A 25,692-nucleotide genomic window follows, 5' to 3' on the forward strand; every position below is an offset into this window, starting at 1 on the left:
ATTGACAGAAACTTTAGCCAGGACTCCCCCAAGCTACACTGGCCACTGGAGACCTCTCCACCACAAAACAAGGTGTGGGAGGCGGTAGAAAGAACCAACAGTTCAGCACCGGGGGCAGTAAGCAGGTGCAGGGGCAAAGCTGAGGGGAGGGGCTGCTGGGCACTCTGGTCTGCGGGTCCTCAAGGTTCCCTGGGACTGGCGCCTGCGGTACCTGTGAGCAGGATTCCCAGGCATCTCAGTCGCCATCCCCTCCCTCTTCCCCTCTGAGGGAGAGGGGCTGTGGTCCCGCTCTCCCTCAGTCCAGCTTGGCCCTGAGAAGATCAACTATTGGGGACTTCCCATCTTTCACCTTCTGCCTATCCCTGAGCTGTCTTCCAAAGAGTTTCTGATTCAATACTGGACATTGTGAAATTTCAGAGGTCCAGTCCATACACCCTTGCCAGACACCCCATCACTGGTAGAGCTAGTTTTACTTCAAAACAATTACAATTTTTTCAAATATCGGATTTCTTTATTTTTAAAATGTGCACATTAGAGTTTACTTAAATACAAAATGTTTATTTTTCTTGCAGGTAAGAAATTTCAGTGACATTTCCACGTCAATTAGCTTCTTTTTAATCCAAATCCTTCCATTAAAAATAAATATACATTTAAATTATTCAACTATCATATTTATTAGTCTCAATACTTACAACTTTAGAAAATGGAACTTAACCCTTGCCTTAAGGGAGCGTCCAGCTCTGAGCAGCGACGGGACACAGTGCCGCGGCCACCCTGACCTGCCGCCCCTCAACCTGGAATATTGTCAGGAACCCTGAACGCCGATGTCGCCCGTCACTGGGTTCTGTCAGGTACACAAGACCGCCCACCCACAGCACCGTCCCAGCTCTTGCTGTTGGGAAAATGTACTTAGGGGAGAAAACGACATTTGGCGCAAACCAAAGGCAGTTTAATTAATGGTTCTGAGCATATTCCTTTGGGCTGTGTGTACACTGGCCCAGTTTTCAAGTTGAAAAGAAACAATAGGTGTCTTCAGTAACCCAGGCACACAGCTCAGCCACTAAGACAAGCCTGTGGCTTTTAAAACACAAAGGCTTCCAGGGATTAAAAAGTGTCCAACAGAAGAAAGCTCTCGGCAGAGAAGTGGAGCGTTCCCTGCCCAGAGGCCTCGGGTCACACCTCCCACTGAAGGGGACCACAGAGCTGAAGGCAGTTGTCCGAGGAGTCGGCCACCCCTCTTCCCCAAACTGTCAAACGGTCAGGGTGCTCACTAAACACAGGAACCGGAGCGCAGAACAGGAGTGGTGGGAGACACCATGACACCCACCAGTGTCACACGCACATACCCACTCACACTCAAAGGGAATGCTCCCTGCTGTGGTCATTTCTGTTTAGTTTACATTTTCAGAGGCAAATTTACTTCTAAGCTTTTTGGGTTTTAATAATGTGTTAAAACCATTCAATATTAGACAATTAAATCATCAAAGCCTGGGAGCCTGTGGTGAAACAGCTCCAGAAAATGAAGCTTGGCCAAGACCACAGTCTGCCCTGCCGCGGGCCACCATCTCCCTCCCACTGACAGCAGGGCTCTCGCGGGGACTTGTATGTGCCAGGGGATGACCACACAGGATGAGGGTGCCTCCGGAGGCCCCAGAGAGCACCCCCTGCCACAGTGGGGCTCAGCGCTCTGGGTCCGCGTGGTGGACACACTAGGACCCCCTTACAGCCTCGTGTCACCAGGCTGGCCAACAAAGACAGCGCCCCCGAAGGGCCCGCCTCCCCTCCACACCCCCCACACTCGGGGCTTCCCTTCCCTGGTCCTGAGCGGCCTCGGCGCCCCAGAGACCACCAGCATCTGAGAGGCGCAAACGCAGGGAATCGCTGAGCCGGCTCCACGGAGCCGCAGAGGGCGGCGGGTGGTGGGCCCCGGCGGCGGGGGGAGGGTGTGGGCTTTTCTCCCTGACTCCCAGAGCGAGGCCCTGCAGTCAAGGAACTTGAGGTGAAAGCGGGTGCAAAGTCCTGTTCCGGGGCTTGGCCACCCACTTCCGTTTTCAGACCTGGAAGAGTGAAGTCTTTTTGCTCTAGGATCTGTAGGGGACACATCTGGGCCACGCAGGCGGGGAGCGGAAGGACCCCTCGAGGGGCCGCCAGGTCCGGAGTGTGGACAACGTCCCTGATCTGAAGAGCACAAGCGGCAGCCCCGCTGGAGGCGGCTCCGCAGTCTCGCCACGTCCTACACGGAAGGATGGTGGTGCTTGACTTTCCACCGCTTGGAGCGCACGCGGAAGAAGAAGTACATGACCATGAGGAAGAGGGACGAGGCCACGTAGAGCACCACGCAGAGGCTCATGTCCAGGCTGGAGAAGCCCATGCCCAGGAAGGCCGCGGCTGCCTCGGCGCCCCGGCGGCCCTCGCCCCCGCCCGGCTCCTGAGCAGCAGGTCCAGGCCTGGCTGCGACCTCTCAGACAGGCGAGCCCGGGGGGGCAGCAGGCTGGGCGGACGCAGGCTCTCGGCACCGTGGTCTGCGGGGGGCTGCTCCGGGGGAGCCTGGCTGCCCTCCTGCTTCTCGCCCGGGGCCGGGGCGCCTTCGCCGGGGCCGCCCAGGTCCGCGGAGTGCGTGTCCACGAGGTTGTCCCTGCCGTAGTGCTGCTTCAGGAAGAGCAGCACCTGGCCCTCGTTCCAGGTCCCCAGGCCCTTGATCTCCTCGTGGCAGGCTGGGCAGAGGTCTGGGCTGGGCCACGGCACCTTTGGGAACTTGGGGTCCTCACTCGGATGCCCTGGAGGAGGAGGAGGGCCGCGGTGAAGAGATCTTCCGGCCGCCTGTCCCGCACCCTGGGGGCCTTGCCCGCCTCCCCCTTCGCCCACCACCCTGTCCCTCCCACCCTACCCTGCACAGCTGCCCACTTCCCTGAAGCACTTGCAGCACAGGAAGTGTCCTCACGTGGGCACTGCCACTCCCCTAGCCAGACCCTGCCCCAAACACCCAGAAGGGGCTGGGCGAGTGCCCGGCTCAGCGCCCTTGACCTTGGCCCGTGCCGGGGTGCGGTCCTCCCTTCCCTAAGGTGCCCCATGGGTACAAAGACCTCCAAGAGGACCCTCTCCTACACCTTCCCTCTGGCTCACTCGCTCCCTTGTTCAGCACACACGCGGGCAGAGCACGGCCTGGGCCATCAGCCGTTGTTTGGGGGCGAGACCTGGAGGCAGAGCCGGGCGGCCCCACACGCACAGCTGCACTTATGAGCCTCCGGTTCTCTCTCACTCGCAATGCAGTGACGGCCCTGGACCCCGGGGCTCCCACAGGCCCAGGGGGCAGCAAGTATGCCCCATGGACTCCCAGGATTCCCTGACCTGACCGGGCACGCCTTGCCACCCAGTCCTTCTGGACACACACGTCAAGGAGCCACTTCGTTAGTGGGGTGCTCAGGACAGGCTGCGCTGGGCAGCAGCCACAGGGCCATGAGGACCTCACGGCCCAGGCGCTCCCCTTTGGGGTCTGGAAACACACCCCCCGAGACAGAGAGGGGCTGCTAGAGCGTGTTCCACAGAACCACACAGACCTCACCCCAGAGGCGGGACGGAGGGGCTGGGGGACACACGGAGTCACAGGAGCGACCCCATCTCAGGCCGCCTTCACACAGCACTGCACACGGCACACTGAGCCTGCTCAGGGCAGCTTGGCTGGGGCCTCGCCGGCTGCTCCAGGGCTGAGCGCTGCCACGACGGGGTCACCACGAGGCCCCTGTGAGGGCGGGGGGCGGGGACAGCCGGGGCAGGAGGGCCCTGACGCCCTGGATGTGGAGCCGTCAGAACCAGGGCCATGGCGGACGGGCCTCCACCTACAGCCGTGGGCGAGGCACGACTCCCACGTGACCGGACCCGCAGCCCCTCAGCCCCACGTCCAGAAAAACCAATTTTCTTTAGTGCTTTAGTTGTAATATGTTTTTATAATACAGTGGATTAAATAAAAACCAACAGTTGAGTGGCATTTTCTATTCATCTCTATTAAGACTTATTTCTCGGCGGATTACATTTAAGCCTAATTTTAATCTGCCAGTGATTTAGGAACAGTTTGAGTTACTTAACTCTGAGAAAATATGTGCGCCCCAGTTTTTCTTCAAACAAAACCACTCTGAGGAGTTTGGTCTAAGATCTGAGGGCAGATTTTAATGACACTAAAATCCCTTGTTGACAATGAACTGTATTCCCAGTCTCCCACCATTGCATTTACTGGGGGCCTAGTGGGCTCCCCAGGGCAAGGGCACGTCCACGTCCACACAGCTGGGAGCCCTGCAGCGCAAGAGCGTCTGGGAAGCCGGGGACGGGAGCTGGGGACAGGAGCTGGGGACGGGAGCTGGGGACGGCTGTGGCCTGCCAGCCGCTGGCAAGGTCACTAGGAGACTGACACCTGATCCCACAGACGGCCCGGCCGTGGCCCCACAGGCAGGCAGCACCCGCCGCCCACACCAGGCCCCACGCAGGCTGGGCCACCCAGTGGCTTCTGCTCACCTGCCAAGCGGCTGTTGACCAGGTTATGCTTCTTCCAAAGCCAGAGAATCGCTTGGTCCGGGGTTTTCACGGAATCTATTGATTCTTTAGCCATTTCCTCAAAATGCTCGCCGCATTCCTTACACCCGAAGAAGACGTGGACATACCTCCTGATGGTCTGCAGCACAGCCTGCGGGTCGTCCTCGAGACCTGTGGAGGGACCAAGGCACCCGACAGTGGCCAGCACCTCAGGGTCAGCAGAGCTGTCAGGGGAGCCGGGACGAGTGAGTGCCTGACGCGGGCCGCGGGCCAGCCCCCAGGGAGAAACCGGCTCCTTCCCAGGTGTCCATGGCCACCAGACGCTGCTGCTCACCCTCTTGACACTGCACCAAACGTGCACACCCCATGGGCAGGCGGCTGCCTGTGTCCAGCTGCTGGACCTGCTCCAAGGCCCGTGCTGGTCCCCAGGGAACAAGCCAGAAGCCTGGAGCGGCCAGGTCCACCAGGACCCCCAGCCCCAAGACCAGCCCAGAGGCCAGGGTCTATGTCCCATGTGCCATCCCTCCTGCCCTACAAGCAGCCCCCAAGGCTGGGCCTGCGCCGGGGCGGCTACTCATTCAAAATCTCGTTTGTTTTGCTTTGAAATCCTTGCTAGATGCAAGCCCGAGTGTGGACACGGCCTCAGAAGTGCCTCCAGGCGTGACTCCAGCCCCGGCCTTTGTGGCCAGTCTTTCCCAGATGGGTCAGCAGCGGCCGGGCTCCAGGCAGCGGGTCTCCAGGCAGTGGGCCAGTGTAGGCCTGCCCTCATTCAAACAGCCCGAGCCTCTCGGTGTGAGGAAACCCTCTTATCTACCAGCCGCACAGACGGCGTTCGCCCATGTGTCAACAGACCCTAATGGGACCCGGTGCCTGCGTAAAGGCCCTGGGGATGGGGGCAGCCCATCTGAAGAAAACAACCCCACAACATCAGGGTGCAGCACGCACCGTGCTGAACGGACGAGCCCAAGGAGCCCCGGGCGGTGGCCGCAGGGCGGGACCAGAGTCCTGTCCAGACAACTAACGCGGGGGATTGAGTGCACACAAGAGACCGTGAGATTAAAACAGATTAGACGTCAGCATTAGAAGAAAGGCAGCAAAATAACGGGGGTGGGGAGACGCAGTTACGGAGACTGAATCGTCTTAACAGCAGGCCTTCAGGAGCCCTCTCTCCCCACGGCCGGCAGGAGCCGGGGAGCCAGCCTGCCGGGAGAGGCCCCGGGGGCATCAGCCTGGCAGGTCCTGTGCGTCCCTCAGAGAAGGCCCCAAGCAGCACGTGGCCACCGCCTGGCGCCGTGTTCCTGTGGGCAGCGGGGGCGCCCAGCGCGAGGCCACCCGCGCGGGCTGAGGACTCCCTGTGGCCGGGCTGCACTCCCACCCGTGAGCCCTGGGCCGACATCTGCTGTGCCTGGCGGGTAATCCTCCCCGCCTCGTCCCCACCGAACCTCTGCACACTCGGGCCGCCCTAATCTTTAAAGTGGACAAGAACCATAAACCCTACCTGGGGCGGATTAGAGGCGCGGCAGGCTTTTTAGTCGATGGGGTTTAAGCGTGCAATAAGGAGAGGAAAAACCTTCCAAGACATAATCCGGGTCTCAGTCTGACCCAATTCTTTTGGCGGGAGACAGACTCCTCGGATATTGCTTCCATTTACACCGACCGAGGGGACGGATGCCCGAGGTATCTCGGGCTGTGCGCCTGTCCCTGGCCGCCCACAGGCCATGGGCAGCGGCCCCACGGTGTTTTTGCAGAGCGTCCTGGCTGCTGGCCTCCCTCTTGGTCACCACCTCCGTGTCCTCTGCGGAGCGTCCCCCGTCAGCACGAGGTCCGGGCAGCGGAGGCTCCAGGGCCCTGGCCAGCGCCCGCCCGCAGCACTAAGCCTCTGAGCTCACCTGCTGTTTGGAGCCCCAGGTTCCTCCTGAACGCACCCAACACGTTCTTCTGTGTGATTCTCAAGAGAAGCCATGGTTTAAAGCACCTCCCCACCCCCAGCCCCGGGGCGTAGATGTCCAATGCCCCCCTGGAAGTGAGGAGGGGCAGGGATGCCTTAAGAGGCTGTGGGCCCCCTTGCTGTGCCCGACAGGTGGGCCATGTCCCCCCAGCCCGGGCCGGGGGTGTCTGAACCACAGGCCGTGGCGGAAGTGACACCCAGGCCCTGAAGCCCCTCCTTGGCCCCCAGGGGAGCTGTACTGCCCGGGGCCCCAGCTTCCGAGTCTAGAGCACTCAGCTCCCACCCGCTCAGCAGGCCCACAGGTGACCTGTCCCAAGATCTGAGGCCCAGAACCTGGAGCAAAAACCTGGTGCTGGGCTCAAGCCATAGCATTTGGGGTCTGTCTGTTACACAGCAAAGGGGAACTCTAAAATAAGTTTACAGTCTTACTGGAAAGAATATTGACCATGTGGATCCAAGGACTCCACTCTGACTCAATACAGATGTCAGTGATGATTAAAGAACGAAACCACAAGATAAGCAGACACCCCAAGGCTGCCAGGGCCCTGCGCCAACTGTGGCACACACACCACACGGTCCAGAGAGGATCCAGAGGCCCAGCATGCTGTTAGTGACCTGAGGGCGCAGCGCGGCCCCACCTCCTGCCGCCCTGTCTGAGTCACCCCTGCCCCTCGTGGGCCTGGGAGCTTCCTTCTAATGAACCAACACGGCGGAGATGACGGACAGGCCCCCAAGGGCTCCAGGACAGCCACTGCCCGTGGGCAGGCTGCACGGCGAGGGACAGCCGCCACCCACGCAGGGCGCGAGCCTGGGGAGGGCATCCAGCCCTCCATCATCCCCCGCCAGCCCTCAGAGGAGACCCCAGCCCTGGCTGGTACCCTGCCCTCAGGCTCTGGGGGACCTGAGACGGAAGACCCTGGCCAGGGCACACCGGAGCGCCTGCCCACAGACGCTGTGTGTACGAAGTGTGCACTGCTCCAGGCGACCTGTTATAAATAAGACACCACACACCTCCCCAAACGGGTCTCACACTCCTTAAAGCAAAAAAAAAAAAACAAAAAAAAAGAGGCACCGACACCGAGAGGCGTTCCTGGCCAGCACACGCCCAGCCCCGAGACGCACGGCCCGTGGGTCAGCCAGGCCCCAGCCTCCAGGGCAGATGGACGGGCCGCATGTGGGTGCCTCCCGCGCTGGGGCAGGGGCTGAGCAGGGCTCCTGAAAAGACACACGCCTCTGTCCTCCTCGGCACAGACCCGGGCACCCGAGGGCCCAGCACCCTCTGCAGGCAGCATGGTGCCCATGCAGGTGACCCAGGGCAGGGGGGCTGCTCACCTGTGCCATCCAGGGCCTTTGGGTGGGTCCCGGCTCCAACAGTCAGAGTGTGGAACAGTTTCCAGAGAGAACACGAGTAGCCCCTCAGCTCCGGTCGGCTTCCTTGACATCCAACCCACTTTATGTGATTAGTGAGAAATATCCCAGAAATCTGGGCAGAGAGGGGTGTGGAGAGAAGGAGAGATACTGAATTGTTAAAATTAACAATTGCTGGTGACTGTCCTATCTCAACTGCATGGTGGTTACACAGGGAGTATCTGTCTGAAAGCTTTATCAACTACGAGTACGGTTAAATCCAGGAACAAACCGGAGAAAAAAGTCTCTATTTTACTGACTTCTCAGAACATGGAGCCGTGGCCCACTGTTTCATCTTTGGGAGAAGGGAAGCATCCACCTGGGCCGTGATGAACCAGCAAGAGGAAGCATGCAGGACGCCCGCCATTGTTTCAGGTTAGAATTAGTTGTAATGAGATTTACAGAAGACTAATAATGATAATAAAGGAATTCAATTGTCAGACAATTCTCAGCCAGAACAAACAGGATCTTCACTTAACAAGCAGCGAGCTGATGGGCCTGAGCCTGTAACAGCCCATGAGTGCAGGCTGCAAACGGCCCCTCAGGCCCTGCAGGCGACACACAGGCCTGGCCCCGGGGCCATGCTCCTGCTCTCAGCCACCTTCCGGTCACTCGGCCTGGGGCCCGTGGAGGGGAGGCCAGGCCAGACACTGGCACCTGTCAGGCGGCCAGAGCAGACCCCAGGGAGCCCACACCCTGGGCCTGCGGCTGCAGCGGCCAGGCAGCTCAACCAGGGCGTCCTTGCCGGACATGTTGTCTTTATTTACTCCTTTTCCAGGTGTGAGATCTAGATGAGTTTACTAAAAATTGAAAGAGAAACCCTAGCGCTGCCTCCCTGCGGAAACCCCTCATCGTCTCAGTCAGCTGATCCAGACCCTGGCCTGGGGAGCAACGGGAGGTCGTCATGGAAACCAGGACTGCAGACCAGGGACACGGGGGCGGCGAGGGGCCCCCGGGCAGACTTCCCTCTGCAAAGGGGCCACCTCACCCGCATCTTGTTGTTGACCAGGTCAAGCACGGCATCGTAGGGGATCCTGTCCAGCGGAAGGCTGGCCAGCCACTCCTGCAGCATCTCCAGCAGCTTCCTGACCGGCGGTCGTCCGGGGAAGAGCTGGGCAGGAAGGACCACGCTCAGGGACTGTTCAGAGAGCACGCCCCACGGCAGGCATGGCCTCCCGGGGGCCGAGACCAGGCCTGCCCCGACCTGGCCTGCCCTGACCTGACCCACCGGCTGCCCGAGAACCAGGTGGGAGTCTCTCCAGAACACAGACGAGGCGGCCTGGGGGCTGCACCTCCCCTTCCTCCAGCCCTACCACTGCCCTCACACCTGACGACAGGCCCACGGCCACCCAGGACCTCATTCGTCACGCTGCCAAGGGCTCGGGGGGCCTCTCCGAAATCACTGCCGACTCGCTCAGTCCGCGTGCCTCAGCGTAACTTACACCCATCCGCTGCTCCCCTCACTCCCTGCCACCACCAGCAGCCCCCCACCCCCCACCGGCTCTGCCCTTGGACTGGAGAGGTACGCACACTCGAGGCTTCCGTGCAAACAAGTGCCACCCGCTGCTCAGCTGCACATGGACACTCAGGCCATGCTGGCGGCACCACGGCGCCAGGGAAGCCTCGAGCAAGGAGCCCGCAGCTGTCCTGTGAGGACCTTCGCTCAGATGCTGCCAATTACACGTGCAAATTAAGGGCCGACGCTGCCCTAACGACAGCGTTGGGACCAAAAACGCCACGTCTTCAACTCTGCCAAGTCTGGGTTTTTCCTCCATCGGTTATAGAGCATCAGTATCAACTGACCAGCATTTAAAGTTTAAGTAAACTTCAGAAAAGTTGTTAAGAATAAGCTATGCTGATCTTATAGGCCATGCGTGCCCTCCAGCCTGACACCAGAAAAGACGAGGACAAAGAACTCATGTGCAGAGCGAGACCCCCATCTTGACACGCTAATAGCTGGGCAGCCAGGGGGGCACTTTCTCAAAGGAACGAGAACGGCGCGAGAGCTCTGACCTCTGAGGTCATCGTGGGGGGAGAACCGTCTCAACAGTCTCCATTTATTCATTTGCAACACACCATGTAGCTTTCTATTCCCTTAAACATAAGTTCTAGCTCTTTACTTTTTTAAACGACCTTACTAAGTAAACTCTGACCAGCCAAATTATCGCTTAGGAGCTACTGTGTCAGCAGGGCTTCCCAGGTGGCGCCACTGCTAAAGAATCCACCTGCCAATGCAGGAGACGCAAGAGACACGAGTCTGATCCCTGGGTGGGGAAGATCCCCTGGAGGAGGAAATGGCAACCCACTCCAGTATCTTGCCTGGAGAATCCCGTGGGCAGAGGGCCCTGGCGGGCTGCGGTTCATGGGGTCGCAGAGCTGGATGCAACTGAGCGTGTGTGCATGCATGTGTTGGGGCTGCACACTTGGCAACAGGAATCATTTCAAACTAAGTCTCCTTATCTCTCAGGCAATAATAAACAGTATCTCAGATCTTGTCAGATCACGTCAGAGGCTATAGAGAGTGGCCTCTGGAAGCAGATTCCTCCTGAGGCAGCGCAGGATCAAAGGTGACCAACAGGTGGGCGAGACCCAAGGGCCTGGGCTCTCTTTGAGGTCGGAGAGCAGAGGGCCACAGCAGGGCTGCCCGGCCAGCAGAACAGGGTGCAGATTCGCCCTAGGGGGCAGGGACACCCGACTGCCTGAACCTCTGCCCACAGACCACGGGCCCGGACTCTTAGCTCGGGAGCTCAGAGTTCTCAGCAGGAAATGGATGCCGCCCGACAGCTCCTCACTTCTAGACCCGAGCAAGCACAAAGCCACCCCTGCCCCACCTACTACTAAAGGTGGGCATGCCAACCTGGCCCACCCCCAGGGCCCACCCAATGCACCGGCCACAGGCGTCTCCTCCCTGTAAAACCGCCACCCTCCATCTCCACCGACCCCCAGACACACAGGCCTCCCGCCCACTCCCTGCTCCCCTCGTGCTCCCTTCTCATCCTGCTGCCTGCCGCCCACTCACATCTGGCCTGGCTTGGCCCCCTTCAGACCACACTGAGCCCTTTAGACCACCAAGCCCTTCAGACCACACCAAGCCCTTTACACCACTGAGCCCTTTAGAACACACCGAGCCACACTCCCGCACAATCCCCTCCTCTCTGCTCCACACGCCCCCACCCAGCGCTCGTCTCCAGCACCCTACACAGGGACTCCACCTGAGCAGGACTCTTGTCCCTGCCACGTGCGTCCCCAGGCACACCCGGCTCCCTGTGGCCGGGGGCCCTGCCCCAAGTCAGACGCCCACGCACCTTGGCCAGGACAGTGATGAAGTCCTTGAGCGTCTTCAGCTCGGCGCCGGCCAGGGACCTGTGTGCTGCGAGCTCCACTCTCAGGAGGTGGTGCAGCCCTGACTCCAGGTCGGCCGTGTACAGCTTTGACCTGGGAGCGAGCACTGCCAGGTCAGGGGAACCCACCCCTCTCTCTAGAAACCCCGTTACTGAGCCCAACCCCACCCAGAGGGACGCCCCCAGGACACCCCACCAGCAGACAATAGGGAGAATCCCCAAGAGGCCAGCAGGCGGGCGGTGGGCTTCTGAACGAGCCACCCAGAGGAGCCCTGGGCCCGGACCCCTACCCACGGCCGCTCCCGCAGCTTCCTGGGGAAGAACACTCACCTGTCAAAGTCCCTCCAGACCACGGCTTCCGAGCTCTCCTCTCTGCTGGGTCTCCCAGGAAGGGAACCTGGTTTCTTCCTCACTCCCGGCAGTGACCTCAGGTAAGAGGAGAAAAACGACCGGAGGGGCTTCCCACTGCAAGAGGGGTCAGGCGCAGGCTCAAGCCGGCTCCAGGGCCTGGCCCATCGGGAAGTGTCTCAGGGCAAGAGGATCAGAGCAGCCCCCTGCCCCTCGAGGGTGATGTGGTCCACTCAGACCAGTCATTCTCTGAGCATTTACTGCAGATATTTGAGGCAGGGGGCGGGCAGAATGGTGACAAAGCCCGGGCCTGAGGGAGCTGCCCAACCTGGGACCATAAGACAAATCCAGAAACAGCACCGACCTACAGGTGTGAAAAGCACTAGGCCTCATTCCTGTTTGCTGGGGAGGTTAAGATGGCCCGGACAGTTGGTATGAGCACCTGCCAGGATCAGTTTTGTCCAAACCTGTGGGTTTTGACCTCAGACCCTCTGCCTGCAGGCTGCCAGCTCCACTCGGGGCGTCTGGGGTCCGGCAGCGAGGGGCTCCCAAGCACAGCAGTGCAACCCATCTGCTGTGGGACTCCACCCTCCCGAGGTGGCTCAGGGGTCACCCGAAGGGTCCAGAGCCTGTTTTCATTCCCAAAGGGAAGGTATAGCAGCTATCGCTAAAACCATCGTCTTTTCATTCTGAGGTTACAGAGACACTTTCAATATAAAACACGTGTTTTTCCTTGAAGTGAGATGGCAGTGTATTCAGTGCTGTATTCAGGGCAGGTCTGCTGAGCTGGGTGCCCAGCTCTGCGAGCCCCAGAGACCTCTTTGCTTACCCTGAATTCCATTGTTTTTTAGAAAATACCAGACAGCCCAGGAACCACACGTGCCTGAGGCTCCTGGGTAGGGTGCCCTCAGTGCCCCAGTGAACGTCTTGGGGCGGGGGAGGCGCTGTCCACATGGTGACTCACCAAGAGCTCCGTGGACGCAGGTGGGGCTGGCCCTGGCCACTGGCTGTGGCTGGGGCCTGGCAGGCAGCTCAAGTTCCAGGAGGCACCCCTCTCACCCGTTATGCCCTCCCAGCCTCGACTCAACTCACTTCCTTTCCAGCTGAGCCTGTCTCACGGTGCACGGGCCCCACTGCAGAGGCCAGCGGCATCCTGCTGCTTCTGTGGGTCTCACAAGGCGACCGCCACGTGTGGGGCCAGAGCCGGTCCCCTCGCTTTCTATTCTGGAGACCAGGTGGTGAGTCCCCCCAGACCAGTGAGTGCCCACGCAGTGCGGGAGGGCAGCAGATGCTACTTACACGGTGACTGGTCCGTGCGACCCGTTCGGGTAGATCAGGTAGCAGGAGGGAAGGGAGGGCACGCCGAGCTTCTGCAGGAAGGCTGTGTTGGAACCCAGCGCCCGCCTCACCTCGATGCTCTCGTACGGAATCAGGTCCAAGATCACCTGGGCGATGAGACGGCACGTCACCTTCTTGGTAGGTGGCGGGGTCCGCAGGAAACGCCACGCTGACGAGCGTGCCTTCTTACAGAAACTAACAGCCTCTCAGCTCAGCTGCTCCCTAAGGCCGACTGCCACTGACACCCCTGTTGTGTTGCACGTTCAGGCCCCCGGGGCTGCAAGGGCAGGAAGAGCAGCAGCTGTGCAGACCCTGAGAGGGGTCAGAGCTGTGCTCCCCACACCCCCTCCAAAGCCCACCCCATCAGACGGGGCCGGTCACCCCCAGGCGAGTGGGGGCCACGCCCCAGCCTCCCCTCCACCCACAGGGCTTGCTTTGGGAGGCTGACAGCACCCCTCCCGGTCAGCCAGCTGAAGGGCACTGGATTTGCCAAAGTTGGGAGTCCAGAATACAGCAGAGAGAGTCTGGACCATAACGCCTACTGGACAGAGGACACCCTCAGGGACGCTGTGTGTCCTGGGGACCACGTCCGTCATGAGCCCACCTGGCCCCCCAGGGGAGGCGGCGGCAGGCGGGAGTTGCTTCTGTCTCCTCTGGGAGGCAGCCCCCCACCCCGTCCCAACGGTCTTCTCTGTAAACGAGCCTTCTCTAGTGAGTCTGCTGAATAACACATGGGCAATTCCGAGAATTAATGAGTGCAGAACACACACTCCAAGAGCTGAGGCGGAAGTCGCTACTGTCACGGAGTCTGACCGCAGCGCCGACACGAGAGGGGCGCAGACAGTACCTCGCGTCCGACGTAGGAGCTGTCATCTTCCAACAGCACAGCCACGTACCGGTCACCTCGCTTGTCGATGAGTGAAAAGACATCACTGGGCCTTTTAAGAAGACAGAGCCTTTTAGTGTCTTCAAGGCCATCGCATACCAGTGCCCACATCACTCAATGCACGTCTCTACTCTACAAAATTAAATTCAACTTGAAACGTGCTGCCTTTTCCACAGAAGCACACACCTGATGGGGTCCAAGGACGGGCAGGCGGGGGGCCGATTGCCGTCTGTGTGGTTCTGCAGGAAGTTGATCATGGTCCGCCTCACTGTCTGCAGTTCTCGGTCGGGCCCTGTGGGGAGGACCCCCGTCACAGGCGAGTCGGCCCTGCCGAGCGCCCACCCCATCCCAGGGCCCCCAGGGCGCGAGGCACACACGGTGGAGTCATGCGCAGACCACCTCACGGGACCAGCGTGGGAACTGCTGAGCTCCAGCGCCCCCGGCGTGGAGCCAGGCCACAGGCACGTCCATCCACAGCAAGCTCAGAGGAAGGCTGAACGACCTCACCTGGGGGCTCCGGGGCGGGGGGCAGGGGGTCACTCACAAAATTTCACCGCGGTGCTCTTGTGACGCGTGCACTTTTCCAAACTTTTGTTTTCAAAAATGTTTACTTAAAAAAAATTTAACCACTGTATTTGCCAAAATCAAACATTCTTGCTGAAACTGTGGCTGTTTAACCCTTCTGGGGAAGAAAGGACCGACAGCCTCAAGGCGAACCTGCCGAAGCGGGGGAGGGCAGGCCCGCCCAGCCCTCGGCGCGCTGTGAGGGACGCAGGAGTCTAGGAGAGTGAAGGACGACGTGTGTGTCCTTACCTTTAAAGTTTTCTCCAGTTGTGAAGTCCTTTGTAAACGCTTTAAAATACTGAGGGGAGAAAACCAACAAACACAAGTAAGGAGCGGCCCTGCCCGGCGCCTGCGCAACGTCTCATCTTCAAGCAACAAGACGGCCGTCACGGCTGAGAGCTTCACTCTCACTGCTCCAGGAACTTCACGCTGACTGATGATGAAACCGCGCTTCTACGGGCCTCTGTGCAAGGCAGTGTTTCTTCCAGACTCACGAGGGCTGCTCAGTACCAACCAGACCCGGGCACACAGGGGTTCTGCCCCGACAGGGCTGGGACCCCGACAGGACCCCCGCGGCCGGCACTGCCCCCACAGGCTCGTGGTGCGCCAGTGCACAGACTCCCGGGAGGAAGACAGGCTCTGCAACAGGGGTCTTCCGGCAGAGGACAAGCATTGTACGTGACCATTAAAAACCTTCTTCACTGAAAGACTCAGTGAAGACAATGGAGAAAGTGACAGCTAGGGTGACGACACCCCCCTCTCACAGCTGGACGAAGGGGCGTGATGAAGACACACGGGGCTTGTACACCAGCCCGGAGAACACAGGTGGGACAGCGGTAGATGGGCCAGGACCGAACAGAGGCCACGCCCTGGCCCCCATCAGCACTGCACGCCAGGGCTGGGCCCCAGCCACACCCAGCGTGTGGGGGTCCCAGCAGCATCCTGTTAGCTGAGGGGGGCCCCCAAACACGCAGCACAGCACCCTGTGGGGAAAGCCGAGACACAACAGGCAAACCCAATAGGAAGGCGCTGAGCGGACCCAAGCCTGGACCCGCGCTCCAGGGGAGGGCGCCTTGGTGGGCAGGGCCCAGCCAGAGACGGACACACGAGGTCACCAGGTCAGCATGACGGGGAGAAGCAGCTGGCGCTGTGCACACAGGGCGCGGGTTCAGGGCTGAGAGGAAGGGGGCCCCCAAGCTTCCCAGAGGCCACCTCCAAAGGCACGGCCTCCCTCCTCAGATGCGCTCCAGTGAGGCGAGGGGCCACACGCACAGGCACGTGCACGCGCTCCTGCACGCACACACACACAGGCACACGTGTGCACGCACACACAGGCGCACACACACACACACACAGAGCTGGGTGCACTGCTCAGGTTCCAGTCGCCCCCTAGCGGGAGAGATGGGGACAGGCTGGTCTGCAGGGCGGCGACGGCTACTGGCACAGCTGGCAGGCACCAGACCCCCACCCCCGGGCAAGGCACCTGCGGGCCCCGCCTCACTTGGGCACGCGCTCTCAGGGCAGCGCCGGCCACTCCCGTGCCTGCAGGCCTCGCTGGGTGTGAGCAGGCAAGTGCACAGTCCCAGTGTGACCCTGCAATCCAACGGGGTGCAATGAGAGGTGACCCCTGCACACAGAAGCCCCTGAGCTGGGAGACGCCCTCCCCAAGCCCCCAGGCCGTGCGAGCGGCTGGCGGAGGCGCGGCGCTCACCCGGAAGGTGGGGTAGAAGTGGATGTCGTAGGCGCGGCACACCTCCTGGTTCTTCTCCTCCGCACAGTCCAGGGCGGCGACGCGGATGGCAGCCGCCCAGTCTGAAAAGCAGGAGCGAGACTGTTAGAGGGGCCCCGTCCTGGCGAGGACCGGGGGAGCTGAGCCCTGGAGACCCCAAGCGCAGCTCACACGGGCGAGGGTAAGGATGGGGGGTCACCTTCAGTCGCCAGCTTCAGAGGAAGGGTCTCCCCAACACCCCCAGGTGAGGGTCTCTCTTTGGAAGACCTGCTCCCTTCTCCGGGACAGTAAGAGTCCCAAACCTTCGCTGGCTCCTTGGCCGGCTTGGGGACAGCCTGCAGGGGAAGCAGGAGGGCTGGCGGTCGGGCACACACAGGGCAGCAGAGCAGTGCCCGAGCAGGACAAGCCCAAGGGGACGGGCCGGGCCGAGCCCCGCTCACCGCGTCCTGCGGTCAGGTGACTTCTGAAGGGGAACCTGTGACTGTCCGTCCCTGAGCTGTGGTGAGTTCTGACAGACACCACCAGTCTAAAGCACTCACTTGGCTACAAGTCATGGCAAGTAAGTTTTCTCTGAGTGCTGCTTAAGACTAAGACTTCAGAGTTACAGTAAAGACAGGCCAGGAAGGAGAGAGGCCAGCGTAAGTACTACTCTGACACCAAGGCTTGTATACATCGGCAACTCATGATTGCTTTTGTTCCATCTAATGTTACACTTATGCTTACAAATACGTGCCTTCTTCCTCTGCAACTGTAAAAAGTATGTACTGATATTAACATAAAGCAAAAGATCAAGTGAAAAACACACAAGACACACAGCTCCACCTTTCACGACCGATGACAGAACAGTGCTCCACTTAAGTGGCCGCAGTGAAGCCGGCTCATCCTGAAGGCGTTTGAAAGGATGGAAGAAATCACAGAGCCCTCCTGAACCACAGGTCACGTCTTTCTGGAATCTCAAATTACAAGGAACTAAGGAAGAACAGTCAACGCTCTCGTCCCATCGGTGAGGCCGGAGCGCAGATGCGGGCAGGACGCACGGCCTCGGGTCGCTGCGCCCCACCCAGCGGCCGACTGTGAGCAGGGAGCCCTGTCCTCTCCACTCGGCACCTGTCCATCCCGCCAGAGCGTCTCACTTCTGCAACCTCCTCCCAGCTCACAAACACAGGGAATCAAGGCTTACTGAGAATTTCCATGACAAGCTTTTGCTCCATCTTTAAAAAAAAAAAAGGCTGTTCCAGGACGAGAGAGAGAGGAGACGGAACACGGCTCCAGGAGCTGACACCACGCACACGCGGAGCCGGGCCCAGGCAGAGAGAGACGGGAGACACTCAGAGCCGCTCACGACGGTGCCGCTTTCTCGTGGGACTTGGCCCCACGTTCTTGTTTTTCAGGCTTTTCTCAATAAGCATGCGCTACTTACGAAATGTAGAACACAGAGCCTCAGGGTGCTTGTGGGGAGCGTGTGCTCCACGTCTGTGCACCATGGGGCCCGCGGCCTGCTCTGCTTGTGCCTCCCTGGACTCCGGGGCAGAAGGCCACAGAGCGCCCATCGGGGCTGCCAGGCGCACTGGCTGCCAGGCACAGAAGGCCCCAGGCCCGGGCACGGCCCTCCTGACTCCAGAGGGCACTGGCTTCACCCGGGCTCTGGTTCAAGAGCCCCCGACCGCGAAGGAGCACTGCAGGCTCCAGGGGCTCGCCCCGCCGTCCCTGGCTCAGCCTGCAGGCCTGCGCGGGGGTGACCACGACCTCCAAACCGCCCCCGGGGGCCTGGCCCCCACCCCAGCCCCCCAGCCGGAGTCCCCCCACGACGCGCGCCGCTCTAGCACAGGACAGACCCCTCGGGCGGACACTCCACTGGCCTGGGCTCAGCCGCCTTCCTCTTCAGGGTCACGAGGCCACCCCAGCCAGGCGCCCCTCCTGAAATGCAACCGACCCCCAGGCCCAGCCCTCCTCCCGGGGTGAGGAGGGGAGGGACAGCCTGGCTTCGGGAACCGCCGGGTCCTGGCCACAGATGCCCTGGGCAGAGCAGCAGAAATGGGCGACGCTTGGTACCAGCTTTGCTTTTCCAGCCTCCCAAACTCCTTCAAGTATCCCAGGCACCCAGTAGGTGGGCCCTGCCCTTAAAAATAGGGTACACCTGCCAGTGGCTTCAAAAAGAAAGGCCTTGGCTTTCCCCAGGTTTTTAACCACCTGCTTATTCCCAGGGTAACAGTGAAAAGTTGAGGTGTCCCCTGAAATAGCAGCAGGGCCCCAGCATCAGTCCGACTGCGCTGAAACGCTCTGTGTTTAAGAAAAACTTACGCTGGACTGATCTTTCCTGGGACATCTCTAGTAAATGAAACACTTCGTAAATTTACAAGTGTGAGGGTTCCCTGCACCGAGTCCTTCCTAAGTCAGCATCAGGGTGTAATTTTCAAAAAGCCAAGAGCATGACTCATCACTGCAGAAGGAGGAGTCACACACGCCTTTGACCTGCTTACTGATGGACCCGGCTGGGGTGAGAGAGGACCGAGCCCACGGCCAGCAGGACTAGCCCTCCAGGACAGAGCTGGCCGACGTTGGAGGGCAAGAAGCCCTCGGGTTCCCTTTCCTGCTGCACAGAAGCGCTCTGCGTCGCTCCCCAGTGAGGTCTGTGAGTTCACTGCAGCCTGGGTCTGAGCCCTTAACTAATGGTCATGAAGCGAAAGTCAACATAGGCACAGCCCTGGGGACTCAGCTTGGGGAGCCTGGGGAGCAGGCCCGTGTGGTACTGAGAGGACACGAGCCCCACCTCGGCTCAAGTTTCAAATGTGTCCTAACAGGAGAATGAGAAGAAAACGAGCCCCCGGGCGGTGACCGGCCAGGGGCAGTCACGGCAGTGCCCTGGAAGGCAGCACGACTGTGAGGTTAGGGCCGGCTGCCGCGTCCCCGGAGCCCAGACGGCTCGGGGTCAACCTGGCCCGGTCATCGGACCCAGGGCGCAAGCCAGCTGGAGGGCTGTCCCTCCTGCTCACAAGCTGACACCAGCTTCTCAACGGCCGACGGTCCCGGAAAGCCAGCACCCCCACACCCCTCAGAGCCCGCCCGCCCCACCGAAGCGAGACGGGGTGCTTCCCCTCCCCACAAGCACCCCCACTGGCCAGCGAGTCTCTGGGCCTCAGTCCTGCAGGGAGCAGCCGGGGACACTCCACAGAGAGACCAGGCCAAGGGGCCTCTGCTGGAAGCCACTCCTGCAGCTCATGTGGCCGTCGGGGCTGGGCCCTCTGGACACGGCACCTGCTGGCCCTCCACGTGGCGGGCCCCTCGCCCAGCGGCCCTGCCGGGCGCCAACCCCAGCGTCCCACTCACCTTCCTAGGACCTGCCCCCACGTCCAGCTGTTCACACCGCTGGCGCTCCTGCGCCTTGTCTGTCCTCCCCTCTGAAGGACGGGGTCCACGCGGACAGGGAACGCACGCAGAGAGTGTTCTGAGACGCACACAGGTCACCGCAAGCTGGCGGGGACAGGACAGCTCCTGCTGGGCCAAGGACTCTGGGGTCCGCACGTGTGCACCCCATCCAGGCGGCGGCCCGGGGCAGGGCCAGGTGCCCGGCCTGCTGACGCCTCACGTGGTCCTTGACCACCTTTGAAAGAGGCCGCCTGTGCAGCGCAGGAAGGAGGCAGATGAGGGAGATTTCAGTGACGGGGGCACCAACAGCCACCACAGGCATCCCGGCAGATGGGCGGCTTTCACAGCAGCACAAAAGGGAGCCGGTCTGTTTTATCAGGGAGAATGCAAACCGTTTCAAAGGGTGAGCTTCAGGGTCTGCGCTCATTCAGCTGGTGCCCTCCCCTCCTCCTGCCTCTCCCACCTGTCGGGACTCCACACACAAAGGAGGGAAGCGCCCTCAACTGAATGCAAATCGCCTGCTTTCAGGACTAGGCCCGCGCCAGCCACCCCCAGCTGCCAGCCGGGCAGGGGGCCTCCACAGGGAGCAGCGGTGAGCTCCGGGCCACTCCTCACTTCCGCTCACAAGCCCATCTATTTTTAACTAAGCATGTCTACACAGAGAACTACAATTTATCTCAAGTTTCCTTGTCAAGTAACTATATTATTTATCCTCACAGGATTAAACTTCCCACCATTACTTGGCAAGTTCTAATAGAACGTCTATACAAGTCACACTTATGGTAAAGCATCCATCACTTGAAGAAAACGGTTACAGTTCAGATTAATTAACCCCTCGGGTTTCAGAGAACCCCGCCCCTCGCTTCCTTGCGGCCTCCTGGTCCTCTCACCCTTGGGAGGGAGGGCCGGCCATCAGGGTGAGGCGGCCACGCTGGCTCCCATGCTGGCGCCGCTGGAGGGCGCTCTGGCCCCCGGGAGGCCCCTCCAGGCAGAGCAAAGGGCCTTTCAGGCAAGCTCCAAGTTCAGGACGCACAGGCCCGGGCAGAGAGGAAGCCTCGTGCTAAGGAGCGCGCCTTCTCCAGCAGCCCCCAGAGCAGCCTGGAGTCACGCTCTGCGTCAGCCTCCGGGGACAGAGGGCCGCGACTGTCTCAGGGCTGTCTCATCCCTGTGCTTGCACGCAGGTGTGTTTGCACGCAGGTGTGCTTAAGCTAGCACTGTCTGTGGTCTCGCAGGCCTTGCGGCACGCACACTGTGAACAGCACACGTGGGAGTGCTGGCCGGCTCTGTGGGCTGGGGCGGGGGCGCGCAGCACAGGCCGCGGGCGGGAACCGCCCTGAGATCAGGGTCCCCCGGCCGCCCGTGAAGCCAGCAACATTCGCCAGCAGGGCTCCTCTGCTCAGTGTCCCAAGGGGCACGCGGCGGCGCCGTCCCTCTGGGTCCGGCTGCAGTGAAGCCTGGGTCTCACAGACAAATCTCAGTGCGGCAGAGCCCCCGTGGGGGGACATGCCCCCGCCCACCTGCCTCTCCAGGGTCCAGGTGGGGTCCTGCTCCATCAGCACCCTGCCCCCTTCAGCCCCCCGGCTTCTCCCAGAGAACAGGGAGCGGCTGTGGGGACCATCAGCTGGTCTAGTTCACGTGCATGAAGCCTGCAGCCATGCGAATGAGGAGACTAGCTGGTGACTGAGATGGGTGGGAGGCAAGCGGGGGCCTGGCCAGCCCTGGATGCACCAGGCGCGTGCCGTGGGGCCCTGGCACCCACGGCCTGCCACTCGACGGCGTGGCCACATGGGTGTTATGCGGTGGTGCTGCCTGCCAGGTCCTGCTTTCGTCTGAGTCTCTCATCAAGAATTCTGGGGGTGGGCTTCTCTGGTGCCTCAGTGGTAAAGAATGTGCCTGCTTGGAGACATGGGTTTGACCCCTGATCCAGGAAGATCTCACAGGCCATGGAGCAACTCAGCCTGTGCACAACTACTGAGCCTGCGCTCGAGGGCCAGTGCTCTGCAACGAGAGAAGCCGCTGCAGTCAGGAGCCCGAGCACTGCGACCAGAGAGAAGCCTGCACAGCAACAAAGACGCAGGGTAGCCAGAAATAAACAAACAAAATTACATTAAAAAAAGAACGATCTTGTATAAAAAAAAACCATTCTGGGGCCAATGACAGAACACCTTCCCCTGTGCCCCCAAGACGGAGCGGAGGAGACACGGGAGACAGACGCCCAGGACCCGGCAGCCCCGACGGGCACTTCGGGCCTTGAGGAAGTCTCCGTGGCTGTCTTGAAGGCGTCTCCAGGTGGCAGCTGCCCACCCCCACCAGGTGTCTCAGTTCTCACCTCAAAAGGAGGTGGCGCAGAGACTGCGCTAACATCACAGCTCCGGGCAAGAGGATTTTCAGGGGCACAGCAGGGTTTGTTTTGTGAAGGACTTAGAAGTGACAGGCCTAAGCCAGATCTACACAAACGCTGGAAGGACGTTTGGCTGCACCCACAGTACCTCTTTTGTTTGTTAAGCCACCTTCATAGAAGGAAAAACAATTATTTTCAAAATCTTAAAAATGTCAGCAAAGAGCTCAAGTTCAATCCAAATCTTTTAGGAAAACAAAGGTGCCCCGACGCTGTGTACAGAGAGGGCCCGCCAAGGGGAGGAGCCCCGGCCCCCTGCAGACCCCTGCCCACTCTGAGCAAGTGGAGGAGGCCACTCAGGAGGCGCTGGGGCGGGGGGCAGCAGGCGCTCCTCCAGCTCAGTGACCAGCCCCAGCCAGCAACCTCAAGTCGGAGCCGGGGCTGTACTGTAAGCAGCCACCTTCTAGAAGCCATGCTGCTGTCGAGAGTGGCAGTGGAGGGTAGAGTAGCTGAGTGGGCTGGACAGGGCATTTCAAGAGGGGAGGGAAGAGGCATCTGACAGGCCCAGGCCAAGGTCTGCGTGCCCCAGGGGCTCACTGAACCCCCTGTTCACAAAAGGCTGACTGGGCCTGAAGCCGTGAGAGTGGAACAATGACTGCGCGCAGACTGGACTGTGTGGGCGCTGGGCACCCCCGCCCCTGCGGGAGGGCCCCTGGCAGAAGCAAGGCGCTGGGCGGAGGGGCTGCACTAGCCTCCGTATTGAGGGTGTGGGCAGTTCTTCTCAACACGCTCCTCAGGGACTTCACAGAGACGAGGCACGGGAAGGACCCTGGGTCAGTCAGGCGGGAGCCCAGGATCCGAGTAGCAGGTTCCTCTAGCGGAGCGTTCTTATGTGCAGACAGCCATGGCGGGGGGTGGGGGGTGGGGCCCCTGCACCGCCTCGAGCCTCAGGCCCTCTCCTGCAGGTGCCTGGCGTGGTCAGTGGCCCCAAGACAGGGATCCTCCACCTCTGGGGCTTACGCTGACAGGCCAGGCCTCACGCCCAGAGCTTCTGCTTCCGCCTGCCCAGCCTGGGCCCACAAGGTCTCCAGGTTAGCTCTCTCTGGGGACCTGACGTGGACACTGCCCAGTGCCCAGGCTCTGCCTCCAGTCAGAGCTCGTGCTCAGGGAGCCCCGGCAGCCCAGCTCTCAGGACCCCGTCCTCCCCCCGTCTTTGGAGCCACAGCTGTTTTTCACTCTCAGTCACATCTCCTTTTGTCTCAGGCCTGCTCTTCCTGCCTTCACGTGCAGAACGCCCAACTTGGCGTGCGTGCTAAGTTGCTTCAGTCGTGTCTGACTCTGCGACCCTAGGGACCATTGCCCTCCAGGCTCCTCTGTCCAAGGGATTCTCCAGGCAAGAATACTGGACTGGGCTGTCATGCCCTCTTCCAGGGGATCTTCCCCACCCAGGGACTGAGCGTTTCTTACACCTCCTGCACTGGCAGGCAGGTTCTTTACCACGAGTGCCCCCTGGGAAACCCCCAACTCTCTTAAGATAATCTTCTTTAGCCAACAGTTAGGCTAATCACATCACTAGGTAATAGATTTTACTACCAGATTGGCCAAAAGGTGTGTCTGGGAACATACAGAGAAACCTGAATGAACTTTTTCAGCAACCAATAGTTTCTGTTTCAAAAATAACTTCCCTTCTGAGTTGCAGGGACAATGCCCAAGGCTCCTCACATGCTGGCTGAACCATGCAATGGTTTGCAATATTCAAATCCTACTGACAACTTCTGTATTTCACACACTAAGCTGAAAAAAATCAAAATGTGCAAAACAAGTGATGACAGCGTCTTGCCAGAGCGACGAGCGTGAAAATTGCCGTATCTGTTGCTGCCTCCCAATGACAAAAGAAAACTGCCAAGTCCTCTTATTATTAAAAGTACTTGCTTGATGGCACAGCAAAGGCTTAAAGGACACCTATTATGGAGCAGACCGTCCATTTCACGAAGTCTCTGACTTCAGTTCTGACCAGCGGCGAAGGCTCAAGAAAACACTAGATCAAAGAACAGACGCTTTACAATCAAGAAGTCCCAATACCTTGAGGCAAGAGAAGCCGCTAAAGATAATCACAATCACATACAAAAGCCCGATTTAGACTTTTTTTTTTAAGTTTCCTTACGAATCTGTCTAGATATGAGAAAATCCCAACAGGGTTGGCTGTAAAACTGCAGTTCAGGAAAAGAGCCCATTTGTTACTCTCTTGCCCTCTGAAATATATAATTAGAGGTCAGCTCAGCCTCAGCAAAGTCCTGCCAAACCCTGCTCTTGTTGGGGACAGGCCCCCACTTCAGAGCAATTCGTGTTCTCTTCTGAAGCGCTTCCAGCTTGTAGGAAGGCTGCTGCAAAACCCTTAAACGGCTACAACTGTGCAATGGACAGCACGCCAAGAACTTAGTGGCTGATTAGCAATTCGCACCGGGATGAGGAAGTGCCAAGCGTCAATAAAGTGTGGGAACGTGACCAGAAGTCTGGTGGGTGTCAGATTGGTCCAAGGCTGCGTGACCACGCACAAGGAACCAACCAATGAAATGCGGGAAGGTCTTTTTCTGCTTCCACAGAGAAGTCTCCAGCACAGCTGGACCTCTTTGAGTAGCCACCATATATGCTCAGCTCTCCAAACCAAAGGAGAATGAAGAACGACCTACAGGGAAAGCAGCCCGGGACAGGAACGGGAGCCTCAAAGAACCGGGATTCCAGGCAGCCGGGTGGAGTTACTGAGGACGAGATGAACGTCAGGACACAGCTAGGATAAAGACCTGGGGCGGAGGTGGTTGCTGAAGCTTTCAGAGACTCAACAAGAGGGTCTGGAGGGCTGGACAAACGAGGAAGGCCTCTGTGTCCCCAGCTGAGCGAGGGCGGTGGCGGGAGAGGGGTTCCTGTCATCCTGACTTGACAGCCGACTTCCCAGATCTCCACTGGGGCGGGGGGCGTCATACGAGGGATGAACCCAGGGTGCAGGCCAGCGGCCGCCGAGGCGGAGCACCTCCAGAGGGCCAGGGGATAGGGACCTGAGGAGAGAATCCGGGGGTCGTAGGCGGCAGGCCAGAGACCGGGGTCGGGCCCCCGCGCCAGGCGCGCCTCACCTCTCACGTCTGCGGCCAGGGCCCGCCAGGTGGGCGCGTAGCCGATGCAGTGGCCGCACCACGAGGAGTAGAACTGCACGAGCCACGCGGCCGAGCTGTTGGCGGTGGCCCCGCGCACGCTGCCGCTGTCCAGCACCCACACGGCGTCCTCGCCCGCGCGGTACAGCCGCGCCGCGCCGCCCGCGCCCGGCCCTGCCGCCGCCGCCAGCAGCACGAGCAGCGGGGGCAGCCTCGCGGGCCGCGCCGAGGGCGGGCGCCGGGTTCGGGCCGCCGCCGCCGCCGCCGGAGCTCCCGGGCTGCGCGCTGCCGACGCCGCCGTCCTGGCCGCCGCCATGTTGGGAGTGCCGCGCCGCGCCTGACCTTTCACCCTGGCAACCGCCGTCACGAGCGCCGCGCGCGCCGGGCCCCGCCTCCAGCGCCCCGCCCCGCCCCCATCCCTGGCGGCCGGGTCCCGCCCCCGCGCGTCTCGGCCCCGCCTTCCAGGCGCCCCTCGGCCTCGGACCCCAAGCTCCAGGCTCTGCCCCGCCCCGCCATGGCCATGGCCTCGACCCCGCCCATCGAGACCAGGCTCCGCCCATTCGCGTCCGCCTCCGAGACACAGGCTCCGCCCCCCTCGCGCCCCCGCCCCCACCCTCACGGACTGCTCAGGCACATCTCAAACCGCCCGTCGCCCCACCAGGTTCCGGGTTAGGGTCGCCAGATTTAGCAAATGAAGGTACAGGAAGCACTGTTAAATGTGAATTTCAGATAAGCAGCGAGGTGTTTTTAAGTCTAA

The 25,692-nt window shown here is 60.5% G+C and overlaps 1 protein-coding gene across 1 annotated transcript; it reads right to left on the reverse strand.

Annotated features, from left to right (window-relative positions):
- Nucleotides 1–497: 497 nt before the first annotated feature.
- Nucleotides 498–25,266, reverse strand: QSOX2 (quiescin sulfhydryl oxidase 2). Its single transcript, XM_027556737.1, is given in 13 exon segments — nucleotides 498–2,406; nucleotides 2,409–2,777; nucleotides 4,507–4,695; nucleotides 7,805–7,955; nucleotides 8,868–8,990; nucleotides 11,185–11,314; nucleotides 11,551–11,685; nucleotides 12,868–13,013; nucleotides 13,754–13,844; nucleotides 13,979–14,084; nucleotides 14,606–14,654; nucleotides 16,068–16,168; nucleotides 24,918–25,266. Coding segments are annotated over 13 exon segments (2,097 nt in total). The 5' UTR covers nucleotides 25,252–25,266; the 3' UTR covers nucleotides 498–2,233.
- Nucleotides 25,267–25,692: the final 426 nt, after the last annotated feature.

This window comes from Bos indicus x Bos taurus, chromosome 11, assembly GCF_003369695.1.
Source record: "Bos indicus x Bos taurus breed Angus x Brahman F1 hybrid chromosome 11, Bos_hybrid_MaternalHap_v2.0, whole genome shotgun sequence".
NCBI lineage: Eukaryota > Metazoa > Chordata > Mammalia > Artiodactyla > Bovidae > Bos > Bos indicus x Bos taurus.